Source organism: Fundulus heteroclitus, chromosome 16, assembly GCF_011125445.2.
Source record: "Fundulus heteroclitus isolate FHET01 chromosome 16, MU-UCD_Fhet_4.1, whole genome shotgun sequence".
NCBI classification, from domain to species: Eukaryota; Metazoa; Chordata; class Actinopteri; order Cyprinodontiformes; family Fundulidae; genus Fundulus; species Fundulus heteroclitus.
The window spans coordinates 4,852,350-4,870,069 of NC_046376.1; the positions used below are offsets into that span (position 1 = coordinate 4,852,350).

The 17,720-nt window shown below is 40.6% G+C and overlaps 1 protein-coding gene across 1 annotated transcript in view; it reads right to left on the reverse strand.

Annotated features, from left to right (window-relative positions):
• The window catches only part of LOC105924446 (transmembrane protease serine 9-like), a 156,393-nt gene that overhangs the window by 16,746 nt on the left and 121,927 nt on the right, over positions 1-17,720 (reverse strand). Inside the window, exons 3-12 of the mRNA XM_036148751.1 lie at positions 15,893-15,911; positions 15,604-15,769; positions 13,503-13,774; positions 11,936-12,090; positions 11,587-11,845; positions 8,519-8,684; positions 7,975-8,246; positions 7,622-7,776; positions 7,277-7,538; positions 6,966-7,125 (exon numbers count right to left, since the gene is read on the reverse strand). Coding sequence (XP_036004644.1) covers positions 6,966-7,125; positions 7,277-7,538; positions 7,622-7,776; positions 7,975-8,246; positions 8,519-8,684; positions 11,587-11,845; positions 11,936-12,090; positions 13,503-13,774; positions 15,604-15,769; positions 15,893-15,911 — 1,886 coding nt within the window. The remainder of the gene's footprint in view (positions 1-6,965; positions 7,126-7,276; positions 7,539-7,621; positions 7,777-7,974; positions 8,247-8,518; positions 8,685-11,586; positions 11,846-11,935; positions 12,091-13,502; positions 13,775-15,603; positions 15,770-15,892; positions 15,912-17,720) is intronic.

The window sequence follows — 17,720 nt, forward strand, 5'->3', positions numbered from 1 at the left end:
AATCACTTAATCTGGATGGCATTAACTTGGCCTCTGGTAAGAAAGTAAAAAAAATCTTGGTGTTTTCGACCAAGACATGTCTTTTAAATCCCATATTAAACAGGTTTCCAGAGTTTCCTTTTTTCACCTCCGAAATATCGGCAAAATTAGAAACATTCTGTCCAGGGGTGATGCTGAAAAACTAGTCCATGCATTTGTTACTTCAAGGCTGGACTATTGTAATTCTTTACTATCAGGAAGTCCACAAAACGCAGTTCAAAGTCTTCAGCTGATCCAAAATGCTGCAGCAAGAGTTCTGATGAAAATCAACAAAAGGGATCATATTTCTCCAATTTTAGCTTCCCTTCATTGGCTTCCTGTTAAATCAAGAATACAATTTAAAATTCTTCTTCTAATGTATAAAGTCCTCAATAATCAAGCTCCATCATATATCAGAGCTCTGATTACCCCATATATTCCTAACAGAGCACTTCGCCCCCAGACTGCAGGTCTACTGGTGGTTCCTAGAGTCTCTGAATAGATAGAGTCTCTATCAGGCTCCTCTTCTGTGGAACCAACTCCCAGTTTTGGTCCATGAGGCAGACACCCTATCTACTTTTAAGACTAAGCTTAAAACTTTCCTTTGTGACAAAGCTTCCAGTTAGAGTGGCTTAGGTTACCCTGAGCTATCTCTGTAGTTATGCTGCTATAGGCTTAGGCTACTGGAGGACATCAGGGCCTATTTTTCTCACTCTACTGATTTCTACTGTTCTCCAGATTTGCATTGTATTACAGTGAAATGACTGTTGTCATTTCAGCTTTTAACTTTTTGTTCTCCCTCTTTTTTCTTCATAGTAGGTACACCTGGTCTGACGTTCTGTTAACTGTGACATCATCCAGAGAAGACAGATCACCCGCTATTACCATCTAATGTAGAACAGACTACTGGATGTGTGCTTCTTGTGCTTTTTTTCACAGTTAATGCTATCCAGATTAAGTGATATGTACCACAGGCTTTTACAGTAGCTGTTATTAAACCTTTACTTAAGAAACAATTTCTTGATCAAAATTACTTTATAAATTACAGACCTATATTTAATCCTCCTTTCTTATCTAAAATTCTTGAGAAAATAGTTGCTAATCAAGTATGTGAGCATTTACAAAGTAATGACCCATTTGAAGAGTTTCAGTCAGGCTTCAAAGCTCATCATAGAACTGAAACAGCTCTGGTGAAGGTCACTAATGATATTCTCATGGCCTCAGATATTGGACTTGTGTCTGTATTTTTCCTGTTAGATCTCAGCGCTGCATTTGACACAGTTGATCACAATATTCTGCTAGAAAGACTTGAACATACTGTGGGGATTAAGGGAAAAGTATTAGGCTTGTTTAATCTTATTTAGCTGACAGATTCCATTTTTTTTCATTTTAATATAAAATCTTCTTCAAAGTCCAGTTTTATTTGTTGGGTAGCATGGGGTCCAGTGCTACATCAGGTTACCCTGAGCTATCTCTAGTTATGCTGCTATAGGCTTAGGCTAATGAAGGACATCAGGGTCTATGTTTCTCACTTTGCCAAGTTCTCCTTCTGTTGTCAGATTTTATATTATTTGTTATTATATTAACTTTTATTTTTTATGGTCTCTGTTTTTTTCTCATAGTAGGTACATCTGGGCTGGTGTTCTGTTTAGCTGTGACATCATAGAAAGGTTTCCTGGATCAATGTGTGCTTCTGAGCTTTCTGTGTCTTTGCTCTGTCTTCTCTAAACCCCAGTGGGTCGAGGCAGATGAGCGATCACACTGAGCCTGATTCTGCTGGAAGTTTTCCTCCCTGTTATGGGGAATTTTCCTCTCCACTATCGCTTCATGCATGCTCAGTATGAGGGATTGCTGCAAAGCCATCAACAATGCAAACGACTGTTCACTGTGGCTCTGCTCCGCCTCTCTGCCTGCTCGGACGCTTTTTTCTCTGCTCCCTGCTTGCTTGCATTTTCCTGCGTTTTACTTTTTATCTCCTTTTTATCTCTTTGCCAAAACCACGGAAAGTTGGATTTAGTTATTTTTATTTATTTTCTCTTTATTTATTTTTGATTTTGATTTTGCAAAGATGCCTACCTTCACCACAGTGGACCTTGACATGCTTCTACAAAAGATCGCTGTTATAGAACAGAAGATATGCCGACTCGAACTGAATTATGATATAAACGGCGCGTATGGAAATGAAACAACCCTGCCTGCGACTCCAAACGGGGACCACCAGCCCAGCAACTCTCTGAACAAACAGATCCCTGAGGAAAATGAGAATCCCTGGATCACTCAGGGTGCAAGACCAAAGGATCAACGAACCCCACGCCTAGACAAAGAAAACTGGCCGAGACTACAGAGAGATGTCCCAGGACAAGTGAAACAACAGCGGGCTGTTCCCACAACAAATGATAGGAGTAAACCTGCTGGAAATGCTGGAATTCCTTTACGAAACAGATTCGCTCCGCTCCAAAATGTGACCCAGGAGAATCATGACAACACTCAGAGGTACGTCAACGACTTTCGCTCTAATACATCAGAGAAAAGACATGCCACGGGGCCAAGGACCCTGATTTTATGCAGTGGGTCTGTATGTGGGATTAAACATTTCTGTAACAAGAAAAACACAGAGGTGTTAATTTATAACGATTCGAACTATGGCCTGGTGTCTGATTTATTAGACATCCTTCCAAGGATCTTGAAAGAGCGCCCGACCTTGGAAAAACTCATAATACAAGCTGAAGCCCTGGGCGACGTCACCCGGATAAGAAAATCAGAAGTATTGAAAGAGGATTACATTCGTCTGTTGAACTTAGTTCATGGCAAAAATGTCAAGGTGCTTCTGAGCGGCCCTTTCCCGCCCGTGGCTTGTGGAGACGAGATTTTTTCCCGAATTCTGATGCTAAACAAATGGCTGGAAAAAACATGCAAAGAAACAACTGTAACCTTCATAGACAACTTTAACATCTTCTGGGAAAGAAGACATCTGTTTAGCAGCAATGGCTTCTTTCTAAATAGGTCAGGTGCAAAACGACTGATTTCAAACATCTTCTATTCTGTGAACCATACGTCATCAGCTTTGTCCCAAAACAAAGAACATCCAGTGCCTAAACAAAAGATAAGCCCAGTGCAGCCCGAACAAGCCAAGATAAAGATGGCCAGAAAGATGACACAGAAAGAGGCTACATCAGAATTACAGGAGGATTCATCCCAGATCTCAGCAGGACAAAGAGAGGACCAAGAATCGCCATCGTCACGGACACCGATCCAGACTACACCCGCCTCGCCTTCCTCTCCACAAAGCCCAGAGGTTCCTTTTCTGGATTTTTCTCACACCATGAACAAAGTCCTTAAGATTGGTCTACAGTTGACATCCTCCCCACATATTAATTCTGAAAACCACAGTTCTGTGACTAAATCAGCATCTTCCAAAGGACGCAGAGGTCCAGATCCTCCTCCTCCTCTACATATCACAGAACATGCCTGTCCTGAAGACCTTCGGATAACGTCCTTGTGATATACAGCAGGCCCTGGCTGTACGTTTATCAGTCAAGACCGCCACCAGCATAAGCCTGGGCCTCCTGACGGAGAACATGGAATATCTGTTATGATACGTGGCAGAAATAAGAAAAGCAAAAGGAAAACAGACAGGAATAATCAGTCGTACTTAAAAATCATAAACTGTCAGATGCAACCTGCCACAAAGACACCATCAACCACCAAATCATATAAACTGGGTTTATTAAACATTAGATCTCTGTCAGGAAAATCCCTTTTAATTAATGACTTCATTATTGACAATAATCTTGATGTTATGTTTTTAACAGAAACATGGTTACATGAATCTAATGAAGAAGTAATACTGCTGGAGTCGACTCCTCCAAACTACAATTTTCTTTGTGAGAGCAGACAGCAAAGGAAAGGTGGAGGAGTAGCAACATTGTTTAATGATTCACTAAAGTGTAAAAAGGTGTTTTTGGGAAAATTTGACTCTTTTGAACATTTGGCTCTCCAGGTAAAGAGCCCGGTACGAACTATGTTTCTGAATGTTTACAGGCCTCCTAAGTCCACATCAAACTTTTTTAAGGATTTCAGTGACCTGCTGTCTGTGATATGTGTTGATTATGACTTTTTAATTATTGTTGGAGACTTCAACTTTCACGTTGACAACCCTGAAGACAGAAGTGCAAAAGAACTGTGTGACACACTTAGAAACTGGTTTAACACAGCATGTTAAACAGCCAACACACAAACAGGGACATATTTTAGACTTAATCATCACTAAAGGTCTAAACATTTCACAGGTCAATGTAACTGATGTTGCCTTATCCGATCACTTCTCCGTTACCTTTGAATGTATCATTTCCAGTGACTCATTTAGCCGAAGGGACATCGTAAGAAAACGCACCTTTAAGGAAAATGCCACAGAAAATTTTATTCAAGCTTACTCTGCTACTTCAACCTTGGGCTGCAACTCAGTAGATGAGCTAGTAGATAACTTTCAGTCTAAAGTCTCAGACATCATTAACTGCATTGCTCCAGTTAAAGTGAAGGTTTTTTACGGGAAGAAAAAAATCTCCTTGGAGAAATGCTCGATCAGTTAGAAGTGAAAAAAGGGAATGTCGCAAAGCTGAACGCAGGTGGAGAAAAAATAGACTCCAGGTTCACTATGACATCTATAAAGAGAGACTTTACAGATATAACTTACAACTGAAAAATGCAAGAGAATCTTTCTTCTCTGAGATCATTAAGAAAAACATTAATAACGCTCGTGTCTTATTTGCCACAGTCGACAGGTTAACAAATCCTCCTGTGTCCGTGGCTTCAGAACTCCACTCCACCTGGGCCTGCAATGAATTTGCTAACTTCTTTACTGAGAAAATCCTAAAAATTAGAGGATCAGTTTGTACATCCACACCAACTCTAGAACCAAAGCCGTACTCAGCTGGAATTTATCCTGACAAAATGTCCCAATTCAGCCAAATAAACTACAAAAGCTTGGATGAGATCATTCAGCAGCTAAGTTCCTCCTCCTGCTGTCTTGATGTTCTACCCACAGCTTTCTTTAAAAAAGTTTTACCTGTCATAGCGTCTGATTTGACTCAGATAATAAACACGTCCCTTCTGTCAGGTGTTTTCCCCCAGTCCCTAAAAACAGCAATTATCAAACCACTGCTGAAAAAGAATAATTTAGACAAACTTCTACTCCAGAACTACAGGCCCATCTCAAACCTCCCCTTTATCAGTAAGATAATTGAAAAAGTTGTATTTCAACAATTAAACACCTTCTTAACTACGACCAGCCGCTTTGACGTTTTCCAGTCAGGTTTCCGTGCTCACCACAGTACAGAGACCGCCCTGATCAAGGTGTTTAATGACATCCATATAAATACAGACTATGGAAGAACCACCGTGCTGGTACTATTGGACCTTAGTGCAGCATTTGATACTGTTGATCACTCCATTCTGTTAGAGCGCCTGGAGAACTGGGTCGGCCTCTCTGCTACAGCTCTCCACTGGTTTAAATCCTACTTAAAGGACAGGGACTTTTTTTGTATCAGTAGGTAACTTTACATCCCAGACGACAAAAATCACATGTGGGGTTCCCCAAGGGTCCATTCTGGGTCCCCTCCTCTTCAATATCTACATGCTCCCTCTAGCTCAGATAATAAAAAATAACAACATCAGCTACCATAACTATGCAGATGACACACAGCTCTACATCACCATGTCACCAGGTGACTATGAACCAGTTCAGGCACTGAGTAAATGCCTGGAAGAAATCAATACGTGGATGTGCCAAAATTTTCTCCAATTGAATAAAAACAAAACTGAAGTAATAATATTTGGACCAATAGAGGAAAGATCAAAAGTTAGCACACAGCTTCAGTCGCTTCAGCTAAAAACCACTAATCAGGCCCGAAATCTGGGAGTAGTGATGGACTCAGACCTGAACCTCCAAAAGCATCTAAAGACAGTTACAAGGTCGGCTTTCTATCACCTGAAGAACATTTCTAGGATTAAAGGACTGATGTCTCAGCAGGATCTAGAAAAACTAATCCATGCGTTTATCTTTAGTCGAATTGATTACTGCAACGGTGTCTTCACAGGTCTGCCTAAAAAGTGGATCAGACAGCTGCAGCTGATCCAGAACGCTGCTGCCCGCATCCTCACTAATACTAAGAAAGTAGAGCACATAACCCCAGTTCTAAAGTCCTTACACTGGCTCCCTGTATCTCAGAGAATAGACTTTAAAATACTTCTGTTAGTCTATAAATCCTTAAATGGCTTAGCTCCTAAATACATCACAGACTTGTTATCAGCGTATAAACCCTCCAGACCACTCAGGTCTTCTGACTCCAGCCTGCTCTGCATACCTAGAACCAGAACCAGACATGGAGAAGCAGCATTTAGTTCCTATGCTCCAATTATCTGGAACAAACTTCCAGAAAACTGTAAAAGTGCGGAAAGCCTGAGTTCTTTTAAATCAAGATTAAAAACACATTTGTTTAAAATTGCCTTCAACTGTCCTAGTTAACTGAATCACACCTTTTTTGTTCTATTTTCTATCTATATTTTATTCCTACTTGCTTTTATTCTGTTTTATTTTGCTATATTTTAATCATGTAAAGCACTTTGCATTGTCTTTGTACTGAATTGTGCTATATAAATAAATTTGCCTTGCCTTGCCTTGCCTTGCCTTGCCTTGCCTTACGCTCTTTCAGGAGGAGTGAATGCTGCTTGGAGAGACTTGATGCAACCTGCTGGGTTTCCTTAGAGTGGAAACTTTTTGGCCAATCAGCATGATTTGATTGAATTGACTTTGTAATGTGACTTGAGATGATATGTGTTGTGAATTGGAGGTTTTTATGCTGACTAGTAAGAATAAACCATAAATTGAAACTGACCAGCTATCTAGCTCTGAGTTGGGGTGTTGTTTCTTGTTTGTTTTTTTTGCTTACCCTTGGACGCAGTGAGCAGCAGTCAGCACCCACTGGTCTGTAATCAAAGATCCTCCACAGATGTGGTTAAATATGTGCAGACTGACCTGCCAGGGCCAGCTGCCTGGAGGAGCTTCCTCTCCTCCAACAATCCTGGTGTTGAGTGCTGGCTGACCACATACTGAAAAGAATTGAGATTAAACTGGATTATAGATCAGTTAAATCGATCTGAAGTCAGGATGTTAAACTGATTTCCTTCACATTATTCAACAATGCAAAGCAGCTTGTGTGTTACCATCAAATTGTTTTCTATACGATTTAGTGTGTAGTACCTTCAGATATGTTTACTGTTATTGGGTCGAAGGTGGGTGCTGTACAGTTAACATTGAGGTCACTTTCGGTCTTGTTTGATGTAAAGTGGATGAAGCCCGGCTGGTTTCTGGTGATGTGACTGTTGATCCAGTTGTTGTACTGGGACACTCTTGCATAAACTGCTGGGAAAAATGGCTTGGCACAGCCTATCCCAAAACTCACAATTCCAGCCTGAATCCATCGATCCCCCTGCTTGCTTACTAGTGGACCTCCAGAATCTCCCTTTAAGACCAGAAACATTTTGTTTAAAGCAGCTGAGGAATAAATACAGAAAGTCAGTAATGATCCAATGACGTAAGACTTACAAAACAGGGTCCCTTCCCTCCTTCACGAAACCCAGCACATATCATGTTGTCAGAAATTATGTCGCCGGCTATTTCACTGTAATCACATCTGCATTGGCCACTGCCCACAACCTGTGCCTCCACTTCCAAAAGATTGCCTGGTGAAGGAAGGGGATCTAAAGGAATTGGAAATTCAGTTTGTTAACAAAAAACAAATTTTATAAATACTCAAGAGAGCCAAATAATTACGTGACTTGCCGGCAGCATTGTATTGACAGATGTTACACAGTTTTGTGTTGTTTTTATCTACAGCAATGAGTTCAGCACAGTTTATTGCATTCTCTGATCATATGTGGGAGTTCTTTTCAACTCACCATAATATCCAGTTTCTCCCCAGCCAGTAACCCAGGATTTCACTCCACTGTAGAAGGTGCTGTTTGAGGCCGCCAGGCAGACCGGGGAGATGTAACTGGTGAAATTCACTGGTGTGAACAACTTCAGGATGGCAATGTCATTGTCAGGACCAAAATAGTAGTCAGGGTGAGAAATTATCCTTGATACCGTCCGAACGACTTCATTTGGGTTGGATCCCTCCTGACTCTGCCGTCCTAGGTACACCTTTAGATTAGCTGGGTTGCTACCAAGCCTGTTGAATAAGGAAATTAGGACTTGTCACCCTTGATTTAATGGCATACTTTAAACACCAGTTAGAAAATGTTTTATGTGTAGTTGCAGAGACTGATAGACCATTAAAACTTAATTTTATGAACAATTATTTCAGACACTATGATATCACTGATAATTAGTCATGTTATTTTAGATCTTTGAAGTTCTTTAGCTTTGCTGTTTAACATGATGAGTCCTGGATGAGTTTATGAACTCTTTCACCCGTCTGTTTTCTCTAATTTTGTTGCTTACCCTTGGACGCAGTGCGCAGCAGTCATTACCCACTGGTCATTGATCAGAGATCCTCCACAGAAGTGACCAGAGGTGAAGGTGTGCAGGCTGACCTGCCAGGGCCAGCTGCCTGATGGAGCTTCCACTCCTCCAACAATCCTGTTGTTGAGCACTGGCTGACCACATACTGAAAAGACATTAGATCAATTTATTTAAATTTAATTTATATAGCGCCAAAGTCAAATTCAATCAGATTATACATATTGTGTCAGATTATACAAATTGGTCAAAGCAATGTCCTATCTAAGGAAACCCAGCAGGTTGCATCAAGTCTCTCCAAACAGCATTCACTCCTCCTGAAAGAGCGTAGAGCCACAGTGGACAGTCATCTGCATTGTTGATGGCTTTGCAGCAATCCCTCATACTGAGCAACCCCCCCCCCCATAACAGGAAGGAAAAACCTCCAGCACAACCAGAACCTGGCTCAGTGTAGACGCTAATCTGCCTCGACCAACTGAACCCTGGATTATCAGTCTGCAGCAGGTTGATCCAGACACAGACTAACAGCCGTGAAGTCATCTTTTGCATCTTGTTCCCTCAAACACATTGCAAGTCGTCTTTCACTTTATCTGTAAATCTCCACTTGTATTTTCTCTTTAAACTCTTGGTATTTCTTCATTGTCCAACACCATAGTGTCCGCTTGGCGAGCCATCACTCGTTTATCATTGTGGATCTGGACGATTCTACAGGATTTTAATTTCAATATTCTGCAACATTCTTGATGATGTCTCAGACTTTGATAGTGGGAACTCCATTTAACAGGGCAGAGATGTTCCTGTAGACTATTTCATTCACGTGGTTTGCCATTATGTTCTGGATTATTTTAGGGGCATCTTTGTACAAAGATGCCCCTAAAATAATCCAGAACATAATGGCATCTTGGCTTGGCCTAACACTTGGCTTGGCCTAACACTTCCAAGCCTGGATCTTGGCTTGGAAGTGTTAGGCCACAACCGCTATTGTTCTCATGCAGTTTGCCCCTGTGCTGTTGTGATTATTTTTCTCTGTACAGTTCTCATATTGTTCTTGCTTTACCCTGGATGTTTGCTTGCTCTTGGCCTTTCTTCTTCTTACTAGCTCACAGTCTCAGGCTTCTGGACTTTAGGTGGAACCCTCCATGTGTTCTGAGAAGCTTGCTGTTGTAAATCAGGGGCTTCTATCCATCATTTTCCTGGGATCTCAAGGTATTTGTAGCTGTCTCCAACACCTTCAATGTTGCCTTCTGGTAGTGCAAGCCCTTCAGTAGCAATCACCCACAGGGATATCATTCAGGCATGTTTAATCAACGTGAAAGAAATATCCTGTTTATTGAGGTTAGGCGGATCAGTGCGAAGATGTCTCGCTCATTCCTGGCATATAGCCTAATGTCATCCATGGAGACACTCTGTGTGTTTATGTCTGTCTGTCTGCAGATCTTATAAACTCCGTCACAACATAAACAGGTGCATTGCAATACATTTGAATATAATTAAAGGTATTTTTTCTATAACTGAGTTTAAAAAGGAAATCTCATATGTAGCACATAATCAAGACACAGCTCATCTCCATCGCTGGCTCTTAGATTCTCTGGGGGGTTCAGGTCAATGTGTTAGCCAATCAATCACAATCATACTTTGGTTATTATAACAGGTATTGGTAATTTTGTCAGTGTTGGCCAGTACAAAGGCCTGCTGGAAAAGGAAATAAGTATGTCCATTTAGTTTTTGAGCAGAACTAAGCATCATTTGGTATGGTTCCCCAAATCATCTCTGACTGGTGAATCTTCACTGTGGATCTCAGGAATATTGGGTTCTGAGACTCTTCGCTTTTCCTCCAGACTCTGGGATCTTATAGGTCATAGCTATAACTGTTTCACCAAAACAGTTATTCTTTTTAAATTTACATTCATGCAACGTCTAGAATTTTACTGAAAAATAAATGGATAGTATATAAATAACTGTTCTATAAATTATGACGGGCCCAGAATACATAAATATTTACTTCTTGACACAAAAGGATTTTGCACCAATAGGAATAGTAGGTTGGAATCAGATGAGATGGAGCTCAGGTGTTGCCAGATCATAGTAGCTCTGTCATAGCGCTGAGAAATGTCTTTTTCGCAATGTTTCATTTCTTAGATTAAAGTAGACCAAGAAAGAAGCAGAATGAGGGTGAACATTGGTCAAGCTTTTGAGTACCGGTGCTGACTAAAGGAAGCACAGGGGCTCAGAAGCCATGCTGAAGTACATGTTTTCCTTCTGGAAAGGAAAGTTAAATGTTTGCTAATGCTAACCGGCTGGTGTAAGTGCGCTGCCTACTGGCTGGAAGGAGTTAAACCTTTAGCTATCTCCTTTAAATACTAAACTGAATGTGAAATACACTTTGACCTTAAAACAGGACTTTTAAACACCAAGCAACAGTCCCGTCATTTTTATCCCAGAAAAAAATGCTCTGTCAGGAGTGGCTTCACACAGATGATGTGACAGTTGTAGCCCAAGTCCTGGGTACATCAGAGGTTTTTACCAGCTCCAACTGCAGGGTATTTATACTCTTGAAAAAGGCTTTCATTCACAACCTTCTCAAGGCTGTGGTTATCCCTGTCGCCTGTGCAAACTCTCTACCTCAATTTTTCATTCCACTCAACTTTCCATTAAAATGTTTGGAGACAGCTGTTTGTGAACAGCCCGCTTCTTGAGCCAATGACTGTATCCAAAACAGCATTTGTTCTTCATGATTGTGTTAAACATAACATAACATTTGTCTATGCAAAACCTTTTTTTTGATTGGTCTCATGAAATTTTCAAGTTCTTTCAGATTTCGTTGGCTCTAAGCCATAATATTTAATATAAATAAATTTTACCCTGTGTGATAAATGAGTTCACGTTATAACCTGAGTTACTTAAATTAATAAACTTTTTGATAATTAATGATTGAGATTTTTACCACACAAAAGAAAAACAACAAATTTGATTTGCCAGCAGCCAAATACATTTAAATATTAGTATTAACTGTTTTATTTTTGCTAATTTTTTTCACGAGAGGTACTGACCTTCAGATATGTTTATTGTCGAGGTGACAACGGGCGATTCACAGGAAGAGTTGTGGACATCTTCTGTCCCGTTTGACACATAGGCGAGGAAGCCCGGCTGGTTTCCGTTGATGTGACTTTTGATCCAGTTCTCAAACTGGGACACTCTTGCATAGACCGTTGGGAGGTTTGGTTCAGAACAACCAGCAGCAAAACTCACAATTCCAGCCTGAATCCATCGATCCCCCTGCTTGCTCACTAGTGGACCTCCAGAATCTCCCTTCAGGATCAGAAACATTTTGTTTAAAGCAGGTGAGGAGAAAAAAAACGAGTGCATATTGCTAAATATGACCAAAATAGTTAAACATACCTGGCAGGTTCCCTTCCCTCCTTCCCGAAACCCAGCACATATCATGTTGTCAGTAATCACGTCTTCATCTATTGCACGATAATCACATTTGCATTGGCTGCTTCCCACAACCTGCACGTCCACTTCTGAAAGGTTTCCTGGTGATGGAAGAGGCTCTGAAAGGAAAATTTCAGTCAGTTAAAAAAAAAAAAAAATCCTGACATCCACCTCCAACGTACTCTTTAACAGTCTCCACAGATCATCCAGAATCTGGAGTCCTCTATTTTACATTCTTTGCTTCAGTTCGCGCCACAGGTTTTCTTTAGGATAGAGGCAGAGCCCAGAAAATATCTTTAAAATATCCTGTTATTTAAATGAGTTCACAATGCCTTTCTAACTAGCAAGGTTCTCTGAGCCTTTGAAAAAAAAAAAACAAGCCCACATGATTTCACCCTTTGTTTTACACTAAATCAACCTTGAGTGCTAAATGTTACTTTCATCTAAACAAAGCACTTAGCTCCTGTTAAATTCTCAGTAGAGCTCAGCAAACTATGTGTTTATATTTCTTGCAATGCGTCACTAACAACAGGTTAACATGTCGATGGCATCAATGGCGCTTTGGAGGTTTTTTATTTCCTTCCCCATTTTCCTGATTGTGTGAGGTGATAAGCTTGGGTCCAGTATTAGGGTAGTTGCCTGTAGCCTGAAAAAAAAATCTCATTGCTTTCCTTAATTACCAAGACAGAGATTGTGATTTTATCAAAGTCGGAATTTATTTTCTTCTCATGAGAAGGAGAACAGCTGGTAGGCCGTGGGCCAGAATCTGTAGGGTGACTTTTCATATGAACTGTCAGAGGTCAACTTTCTTCCACTGGGAAAAGTTGCTACACATAGCAGTGATCTCAAAACACTAATGTTCCCACATTTTCACTTGCACATTAATAAGTTATAGCCGATAAAAAATCTAAACTGTGGCGCTCCGGTCCAAGAGGTCACATGATTCGATTTTTGCTGCTCAGCCAATCAGATCGCTGTATTGTCAGCTGAGCGAGTTTACCACGTCATCATGGCTGCGCCCGTAAGATGTTTGTATGCATTTGTTTCCAGACGAAGAAAGCCCAATAATAGCATTTTCTGGCGCCAGCTGGCAGAGATCTTGATGGTTCATACGAAACTTCTTAAGGAAGCGTCCTACAGATTCTGGCCCACGGACTATGGGTCCCCATAAAGGTTCTGGTCTGATCTAACCTCCTCCATTCAGTTCTAACTAGACAAACCTAATTAGTCCTTTTATACACCAGCGTTTTCTTCTGCTAGATGTCACACACCACCACAACCTCTAGTGTCTGCTGGAAACTTCCCAGGTCCCAGTAAGATAAAAACAATAACAGTAGACCTATTCAACAGCTGCAATTAAGAAGTAAACTTTTTTCCCTTTCAACAACCATTATGTTTTACTTTTTTCAAAATAATAGCATAGTCTGAAAGTTGTAATTATGTGATTTATACGGTATCTACAGTGAGGCTTTCCGCACCATGTTTATGTTTTCACTGCAATTAAATGAGATTCTGTTGATTTTCAACTCACCCTCAAATCCAATGTTGCCCCAGCCAGTGACCCAGGAGTCAAGCCCGCTGTGAAAGGTGCTGTTGAAGGCTGCCAGGCAGATAGGTGAGATATAACTAGTGAACTTCACTGGTTCGGACATTTTCAGGAGGGCAATGTCATTGTTGAAAATTGGTGAGTTGTAGTCTGGATGAATAACGAACTGAGATACTGTCCGGGAGACTTCGTTTGGGTTAGATCCGCTCTGAACCTGACGGCCCAGATACACCGTCAGAGAAAAGGGGCTAAAGATCCTGTTTAAAAAGACAAAGCAACAAATAATAACTTTTCAATTTTTAGCCAAAAACAACATGTCTCTTAATTCTGTAAGAGTATGTATGTGTGATGTCACTCCCTGCTCCCTGTGCTGCATTAGCAATTAGCTCTGAGTCATTACACCCCCAGCAGCTTTAATTACTGCGAGATGCTGCACCTGGGAGAAGCTCTATATAATTCTGTCTCTCCCAGTGTGTAAGCGCCAGATTCCCGAAAGCCATCCATGTTAGTAGACCTTCCAGCGGTCATTGGCCTTCCCATGTGTGACTCAGATTGGTCTGTGGATTCCTGCCTGTTTGCCTCGGCCTTGTCAGACTCTTTCGTTTGGCCTTCTGGTTCTGGACATTGAACCCTTGCAGGTATTCTGAGCAAGCACGTTTTTACCTCTGCCTGTGTGAGCATGTTTGTGGATCAAGACCTTGGACTTTTTCTGGACAAAGACCCTTGGATTCTCCCTCTGTTACCTCTGCCTACCTCTGAGTATGACCTTAGACTGTTTTATTCTGGATAACCCTCATGCTGCCAACTGTCAGCGCCTCATAACATCTCCTGCCAAACTCCATCCAATAAGCAGCTCAGAACCACAACTTGGATTCTGTACCACCTCCCGGATTCAAGAATGGTTAGTGGCTTTCTCTCAGTGTACACAACCATCCCATGTGTCCTGCAGCCACTAACCTGTTTCTTCCCTTCCAGTGATTCCTGAGTATGAGCTAGCCGGTTTAAAGCCCATCTACACCTTTTGCTTTGATGAACTGTTGAACTGCTAAATTATCGGATCCAAACCTTGATTCATTACATGAATGTACTTTGAATCTGCTCTTGTTGAGACCTGCAGAACTTTAAAGCTGATTTCTTTATTTCATACTTAAACTGAGTTGAAATATTTCTCTCCAAGAAGAAAACCTACTTATCTGGAACCTGGAAGTGGCTCCTTAGAATTTCTGTAATGACTCCTAATAACTTTGTGCAACAATAATAGCCAAGTATTTATACATTATTGTCTATACCTGCTTTTCTGTGCGGTGTCATGGGGGAAGTGGGGGATATGGGTGAATACCTGGAGACAACCCACTAATGGGGAGGGATTTGAACCCAGGACCTTTTTGCTGCAAGGCAACAGTATTACCCAAGAACCAACTAATGTTTTTAAGTGTAAATATAACAAAGGAACATTTAACGATTTCTTTTAATAACATTTTTGCAACACGATGACACTAAAAGTACCAGTCATACTTTTTTTTAGATCTATTTATCTTATTCAGTTGGAAACTATCTTTGTTTTTTATTTACATTTCCATAAATATCATCCAATGGAAGAAAATGTCTTCTTTTTGCAAAAGTTTTTTTTTAAACCAGTCAAAAAATGGTGGTGCTTTTAAAATGACAACTTTCTTATAGTTGATAAAAAATAATTTCTTATGATATAAAATATATATCATAACTTTGTGCAGAGAGGGCAATTCCTAAATCAATCGTTTGGTTTATTGGATTTTTATTGCATCCATTGTGAGTAAATGTTGAATACAGGTATTTTTGTCCAGACACACATGAAATCTCAATTTATTACAATTTTATTAACATTTTTAGAACTCTTATGAAGAATTAAAAAAAAACTTGGGCCTGAAATTGTGCTTTTCATTAAAGCAACATTTAGAAGAGGCCACCTCTCAGTGCCTGCAGTGAATATATTATATTTATGCTGGGTAAGAGTAAACCATTACATAAAGCTCCATTTTCCCAACTTTTTGAACTGATCAACTATCTGGCTCTGAGGTGAGGTGTTTTCCCTGGTTTTGTTGCTTACCCTTCGATACAGTGAGCAGCAGTCAGCACCCACTGGTCGGTAATCAGAGATCCTCCACAGAAGTGGCCAAAAGTGAAGGTGTGCAGACTGACCTGCCAAGGCCAGCTGCCTGGAGGAGCTTCTTCTCCTCCAACAATCCGGGTGTTAAGCGGTGCCAGACCACACTCTGACAAAAAATGAAATTACAACCAGGGATTATCTGTCAGCTCTGTGTGATCTGATGAAAACACACCATACAAGGAATATAATATTAAAGTAAATTGATAAAATCAGAAAGCCTTTAACTTACCAGATAGGTATGTCACATGCTCTGAAAAATAAATGTGAAAAAAATATTCAAAAAAAGGAAATTAATATTTATAATGTTTTGCCCCTTAACAGTCGTCCCCAAAACACCTTAAAATGCCTGTTAAACACAAACCCAAATTATTTGGTGTCAATCAAAAGAAGAGAAACAGATGTATCACTGTCGCTTCATGCATGCTCAGTATGAGGGATTGCTGCAAAGCCATCAACAATGCAGACGACTGTCCACTGTGGCTCTACGCTCTTTCAGGAGGAGTGAATGCTGCTTGGAGAGACTTGATGCAACCTGCTGGGTTTCCTTAGAGAGGAAACTTTCTCACCAACCTGGAGGATCTGATGGAGTCTGACTTTGGAAAGAGCCTTGAGGTGACATGTTTCATGAATTGGAACAATTTAAATACAATTTAATTGAATTGGCAGCCATTTGGGCTCAGCGGTGTTAGGAATAATTATTTGAGTTTCAGATTGTGACCTAATCTCATGTACTTCTGGACTGTCCGCGAGCCACTGGACCCTTAAGGGTTACACAGCTGTGCTTTTGAGGTTTGTCTGGTTTAATTCCTCCAATCAGGATTTCTGCTTTCTGTTCTGTTGCCTTGACTTTGTCCTGGAAGATATATTTAAGATAAAGATATTTAGTTGTAATCATTTTAAAGGGTTGAAATATTTTTTGCTGTTGGATGATGAGCATAAGCTAACATGGTTGGAAGTGTTGAACCTCAGTTATTGTTTTGCAGGGACATTTTTGAGAAAATTTAAACCAAAAACATAAATTCAAGCGACATAACTAGGAGCAAGAAGTTTCTATTATACGGGGTAGTTCACACTAAACTGAGATTTCACCTGTTTTAACTGGTTTCCTCAGGTCACTTCAAAATATTGTTGGACTTTGTTAGTGCTAATCAATACAGGCTCAGCTCTTGATCACAACCATTTGAAATAATTGTCTGTATAGCTATCTTTTGGTTTTGAATGATATATTATACATTATAATTGCCGATTCTAATTAATAATAGAGGGCTGCACAGTGGGCAGTGGGTATCGCTGTTGTCTGTTCTGGGTTCGAGTCCAACCCTGGGTCTGCATGTTCTCCCTGTGCATGCGTGGGTTCCGGGCACTCCGGCTTCCTCCCACAGTCCAAAACATGACTGTTAGGTTAAATGGCTTCTCTAAATTGTCCTTAGGTGTGAGTGTGTGCATGTATGGTTGTTTGTTCTGTCTGTCTCTGTGTTGCCCTGCGATAGACTGGCAACCTGTCCAGGATGTACCCCGCCTCTCACCCATTGAACTCCTGGAGATAAGCACCAACATCCCTCGCAACCCTATGAGGGATGTTTATAATCTCATGTAGACATGCAGTCTCAAAGGTGACACCAAGTCTGCCTGTGATTGGCAGAATAGAATCCTGACATTGCCTGTATAAAATATGACCTTTAAATACTGGCCTTTTTTTGCTTTTGTGATAAAAATCTGTTGAGAAAATGTTTAAATTTTGCTTCATGTTCAACAATTGATTATTTTGTCCATGCTGTTGTTATGTCAGCCAAGCAAAATAAAATCAGCCTGTTTCTAATGCTAAAAGAAGCACCAGACACTCCCTCCTCAAGGGAGTGCCTCTCCCAGCAGGGTCCCTACTGAAACCACACTTCCTGGCCAAAAACAAATTCACCACCCAAAAGACAAAAGGTCACAGACTAACATTTTGTTGGACCACATTTGGCTTTGATTAGGGCACGCATTCGCTTTGGCATTGTTTCAATAAGCTTCTGCCATGTCTCAAGGTTTATTTCCACCCAGTGTTGCATTAATGT